We start from the raw sequence: 5,237 nt of genomic DNA, 5'->3' as shown, positions 1-5,237 counted from the left end.
TGATCCAGGGTTTCCGCGGATCATTAAAAATAATTACAATTCACAAATTTTTTCATTAATTTCATTTAAAAAATGTCATGAATTTTTATAATTTTTTTTTTGGATTTCGGAGTAACAATAAACATATACCGAACCGAACCGAAAACCGTGACCATGAAACCGTGAACCGAACCGTGGATTTTGTGAACCGTTCCACCCCTAATATGTAATCACCTGCAATTTTAACTCAGCAATTGCAAAAATTAGCATTCTTAAATTTGGCAGAATGTTGACATTGTTTTGCGCACATTTGTAATGGAAAGGCAGTTGATTATCTTGTAGGCCCTACCCCCCGACACATTTGTACCCTTTTCACACTGACTGAAAAACCCGGGAACAATCGGCTTTTAGTGGCAGCAGGAACAGCTCACTGACACGTGTCTACCCGGGTCAAACGACTCAGCAAGCGACCCTCAGCTCTAATCGGCATGCAGTGGGAACATCAGAGCAGAGTTGACCCAATAAACTGCGTGACACCATTGAACGCAACGCACCCACCTCAACACACTGCCGTCTAACAAGCCGAAACAACTCTGTTTATATCCGATGAACATGCTACTGAAAAATAAGGAATACTGAATAAGCTCTGGCTCCCGTCCATGTTGCTCTCCATTATTTACCTTCTGAATTCTGACGCACTGTTGCTCGCTCGGCGTGATGCCGTCATCAGACGTTCAGTGGTGTGGGGGACAGTGGCCACGCAGCCCAGGTGGTCAGACTTGGTTTTTAGGTCAAATGCTAAAAGAGCAAAAAAAAACGGATGTTAACGGTTCAACCTGGTTTTGAGAAACCCATTTTTTTTCAGTGGGAAAGAGGCTTTAGTGTCTCTTCACCTCATGAGGGGTTCTGACCCCCATTTTGGGAACCTCTGCTGTATTGTAGATTATGTTGTTTTAGATTTTGTATTCTAGATGTAGGGTTATTGATTTTGCTTAGTACAATTTGAGTTAAAAAGAAATGTTTATGGTGTAAATAAACGTATTTATCTATTACTTTTTACAGAATTTCACCATAATCTACATTAAAATGGGCTACCCTCGGCTAGAGGTGGCAAAACAATGTGAGCTGGCCCCGACCCTCATCACTGCCATGGAGGGCAAGCCCCAGCCACAACAGGACAGGTGAGGGAACACTTATCCTCACATACCGATCTAGTGGACGACTCCTACCTTCTAGAGTGGATCATAAAGTCGTACCCACCTCAGTTACAAACGCTGGCTTGTTGTGATGAGAGAATGAAAAATCATGTCAGAACTTTAAATGCTGAATATCCCGAACAAAGCAACAAGGAAAAAAACTGTCAATGGGAAAGTGCATGTTTATGTATAGTCGAACATTAAGCTAATACATTTTGATTTAATTTTTGCATTTTAGTCGACCTAAAAACACGCTGGCCGTGCATTGTAGCTAATCTAATCCACCTGGAGGAAAGTTCAGTGATGCCAGTTGGGTTTTACTGACATTAACATCTGTCTGTGCTAACCGTAGTTTGTAGAGAGGCTGCAAATGTCATAAACAAAAAGAGAAACTTTCAGGGTAAATCTTGTTATTTATATTTTAATATTAAAGGAAAATATGGGACACCTTTTACATTTTAAAACTGGAAGGTTATTTAAAATGAATGAAAAGATAAGAGGAACTGGGTTGGACCCCTGAAGCAAAAAACAGAATCGGGTCAACATCAGCAGCGGGCGTCTCAAAAGGATCTGCACCTACACACTGAATCATGACATCATCATTTTTATTGTTCTCCAAATGTATAAAAATATGAACTGCTCCAAATATCAGTGTTGACTCAGTCAAAGTGTTTGCTAGAAACATTCAGATTAAGACTTGCAAAAAATTTTCAATGTCACAGTTCATCCGAAACAATGACTTATGTGCATTATGGGCTACTTCAAGTCCAGAACTGAATCCCTGATTAGCTTAATAGAGCTGTGGACCAGAAATGTCCTCTCAATCTGACGGATTTGGAAAGAACCTTTAAAAGTTAGAATGGATCACATGAAGAATGCTGCATAACTCTATCCATTAAAGTGTTTACTTAAGACAGCAGGTTATTGCAGCTTTTTATCTATAGTAAGAAAATGTGCATCGTGAAAGTTTGATGTTCTCTCATTTTTACACAGAGGTCTGGCTCTTAAGTTTCCTCTCCATATTATTTTTTTCAGCCTCATGCACCTGTTGATCCCAACGCTTTACCACATGAAGTATTCAGCTGATGCATCCAAAGGTTTGTCTCCATTTAACTTAACCGAGAGGCCAAAGACGATGCACCTTCTACTGGAATTCATGCTGGATGTTTTGCTCATGCCTTATGGGTGAGTTACCTTTTGTTGATTTGTCAAAAGAAACACGCGAGTGAAAATTGAGGTTTGGAAAGGATTGTTTCACTTATGTGTGTCTGAATTTCTCTTTCACTCTCTGTTTCTCTTTATTTCTTTCTCTCTTACTTACTTATCATTAGGTTTGTGCTGAGCGAGTCTCCCACTCGGCCCACTCCATCCTCCTCCCAGGGAGGTTCATCGGATGGGGCGGGTGCTGGAGGTGGACAGGGTCTTCCCCAGCCTCCCCCAGGGCTGAGTGTCTATGCTGCGAAGAGGGTGATTGGAGAAGCCCAGTGGAACGCAGAGCAGCTGGAACAGGTACGATAACTCGCTCAAAGCATCACATTTGCTCTGCCTGAGCAGAGAATTTGTTCACAGTGGAAGCAGAATATTTGCCAAAGAAAGGGTCGACAAAGACCCTTTAGCATGCCACGACAGTTATATTCAGTATTGCATCGACCTGTCCAGCCATCATAGCGTTCAGGAAACAAATGGGATTCCTGATGGACAGTGAGTCTAACCACACAAGCAGATTAATTAGAAAGAGGCCTAAGAGCAACAAAGCTGATTTCAAAACCCTGATTTCAGTGCTGCAGAAAAAAAATTTTTTCTGACAAACCTGGTCTAAAAAACTGACTCATTTACACCAAAAGAATAAAAGTGGATTTCATAAAACTATACTGTGAGAAGGTTTTGGAAGGATATAATGTTTGGAGGAGGCCATAAAATTGTTAGTGAAGTGTCCCCAAGTACAGTTGATCGTGTTGATGATGATAATGGTTAAGATCTTCCTCTAACATTCTTGCATATAGAAAATTTAAAATATTGTATTTTTCTGGTCTATAAGCCGCTACTTTTTTCCCAAGCTTTAAACCATGCGGCTTATAGAAAGGTGCGCCTTTCCTTTTGATTTTTCTGAACCGCTAGAGGGGGAAGTCAAAGTTGGAAATGAATATGAGGGGCTAATATTTGTTTAAAGAAAAAAACATGCTAGCAAAAGGCTAAGTGGAGAACGAATGCCCTGAATTCACACATTTTCACATTTATTTGCCGCATAAAAGCTGTCGAACCAATGAAGAGACTGGCCTCAACTCCTGCAGAGCTGAAATAAAGAGCTGATGAAGCCCCATCTTTCAGCAGAAGCTCTTACTGCTGCGAGCTAACAAGCTAACGGGATCTAGAATTGTTTTTCATCGCTACTCTTGGGGCTTCATGTAGAGCTCCCCCTACAGGTTTCCTGGTAGACAGTTCAGTAGATATCAGCGGCTTATATATGTATGTTTCCATTTTTTTCCCCAAAGAAATTTAGGGGGCACGGCTTTGAGTGAGGTGCCCTCCATAGTCCGGAAAATACAGTGCATTTTTGTAGTTTTAACTTACCTAAAAAAAAAAGTTTGGTCTGATGTAATTTTTTTTTTTTTTGTTGTTTTTAGTACATGTCCATATTTGGGTCCATTATTTTTATATATATATATATATATATATATATATATATATATATAGCCCCACAGATATCAGACACTACCAGTTTAATTCAACCATAGATTTATCTGAACCATGGACCTTCTGTCTAACTCATTTTGTTGTTCAACAGTGTAAGCTGGGCATAGTGAAATTCATCGAGGCCAAACAGGTGCCTGAGGTGGAGTCGGTGGTTCATTTGGCAGTAGCTTCAAGCGACACCAGACACAGTGTGGCCACAGCAGCCGACCTGGAGCTGAGGAGCAAACAGAGGTAGACTGTAAAGAAACGGAAAAATTAAGGAATTAAAATGATTACCTTCTGTTTCCTGTTGGTTTCTGATGTAAATAAGATGGATCTGTTTACACATGAAAAAGTTAGTTTTATTTATTTCCTGATTTCTTGTTTTTTTTTATTTTTTTTTTTTTTATTCCAGCATCATTGACTGGAACAATCCTCTTATTATCAACAAGCTGTTTAAGGTTTATCTGGGAGATGTTCCTCTTAAATCAAAGGTTTGTAAGCTTTCCTGGAAGAGAAATTAAAGATGTCAGTACAAAAACAAAAAGGTAAAATGTTCCTGTTTGTTGTGCAGGGTGGGAATATCAAACAGGAGCTAAAACATGAACCAGTGAGTACGAGAGTCAAACTAAAGATCCTGCCACATCTTCTACGCTCTCGCCTGGCAGCAGAGTGCTTCCCAGCCAACATCCAGGTTATATCCACTCTTCCAGCTTTTAGAAAGTCTATCACTGTCTTTGCACTGGTTTTCATATTTTCTGTCAGATGTAATAATGTCTTTACTGATTTGCTTTTTGCTGCAGGTTGTTTATGACGGTCTTTTTGGGGCCAACACCAACAACAAACTGTTGTCTCTCACATTACAGTTTGTCCATCATATCTGCATGGTGTAAGACAGCTACGCTTTATCTCTTAGCACCTGACCTGTTTTCTCCCATTTCAAAAAACAAAATCAAGGCTAATGGTTGTTTTTGTCCTACAGTTGCCCCGACACCAACAAGCCTTTAGGACTAATGCTCCTCAATGGTCTGACTAAGCTCATCAATGAATATAAAGAGGTATTTCAATACCAGCATTTAAGCTGTTATAATTCCTTATTTAAAACTAATGTTAAAAGCAAGGAAACTACGTTTCCTAGCTAAATTGTCTTTAGACAAATATTTAAATTTACAAAACTATAATTTTCCTCACAAAGGGCTATATTAGCAAATGGAACTAAGCAAAGCAAGGCATGTTTTTTTTTTATATAGCACAATTGATTACAAAGACAAATTAAGTGCTTTACATGAATTAGTAAATAAAATATAAGGAAAATAAAGGCAAATATAAACATGGTAGAGGCAGGTAGTAAAACAAAACAAAAAAATGAAACAGCTGTACAACAAATCT

At 39.2% G+C, this 5,237-nt stretch overlaps 1 protein-coding gene across 1 annotated transcript in view; it reads left to right on the top strand.

Annotated features, from left to right (window-relative positions):
* The window catches only part of kiaa0368 (KIAA0368 ortholog), a 26,413-nt gene that overhangs the window by 5,839 nt on the left and 15,337 nt on the right, over nucleotides 1-5,237 (top strand). Inside the window, exons 4-11 of the mRNA XM_015388560.1 lie at nucleotides 1,042-1,160; nucleotides 2,211-2,360; nucleotides 2,507-2,684; nucleotides 3,961-4,100; nucleotides 4,264-4,342; nucleotides 4,423-4,542; nucleotides 4,652-4,737; nucleotides 4,831-4,906. Of these exons, the coding sequence (XP_015244046.1) occupies nucleotides 1,042-1,160; nucleotides 2,211-2,360; nucleotides 2,507-2,684; nucleotides 3,961-4,100; nucleotides 4,264-4,342; nucleotides 4,423-4,542; nucleotides 4,652-4,737; nucleotides 4,831-4,906 (948 nt within the window). The remainder of the gene's footprint in view (nucleotides 1-1,041; nucleotides 1,161-2,210; nucleotides 2,361-2,506; nucleotides 2,685-3,960; nucleotides 4,101-4,263; nucleotides 4,343-4,422; nucleotides 4,543-4,651; nucleotides 4,738-4,830; nucleotides 4,907-5,237) is intronic.

The sequence above is a fragment of the Cyprinodon variegatus genome, unplaced genomic scaffold (genome assembly GCF_000732505.1).
Source record: "Cyprinodon variegatus isolate N-32 unplaced genomic scaffold, C_variegatus-1.0 Scaffold428, whole genome shotgun sequence".
Taxonomy (NCBI): domain Eukaryota; kingdom Metazoa; phylum Chordata; class Actinopteri; order Cyprinodontiformes; family Cyprinodontidae; genus Cyprinodon; species Cyprinodon variegatus.
This window is presented reverse-complemented; position numbering and strand designations above follow the sequence as displayed.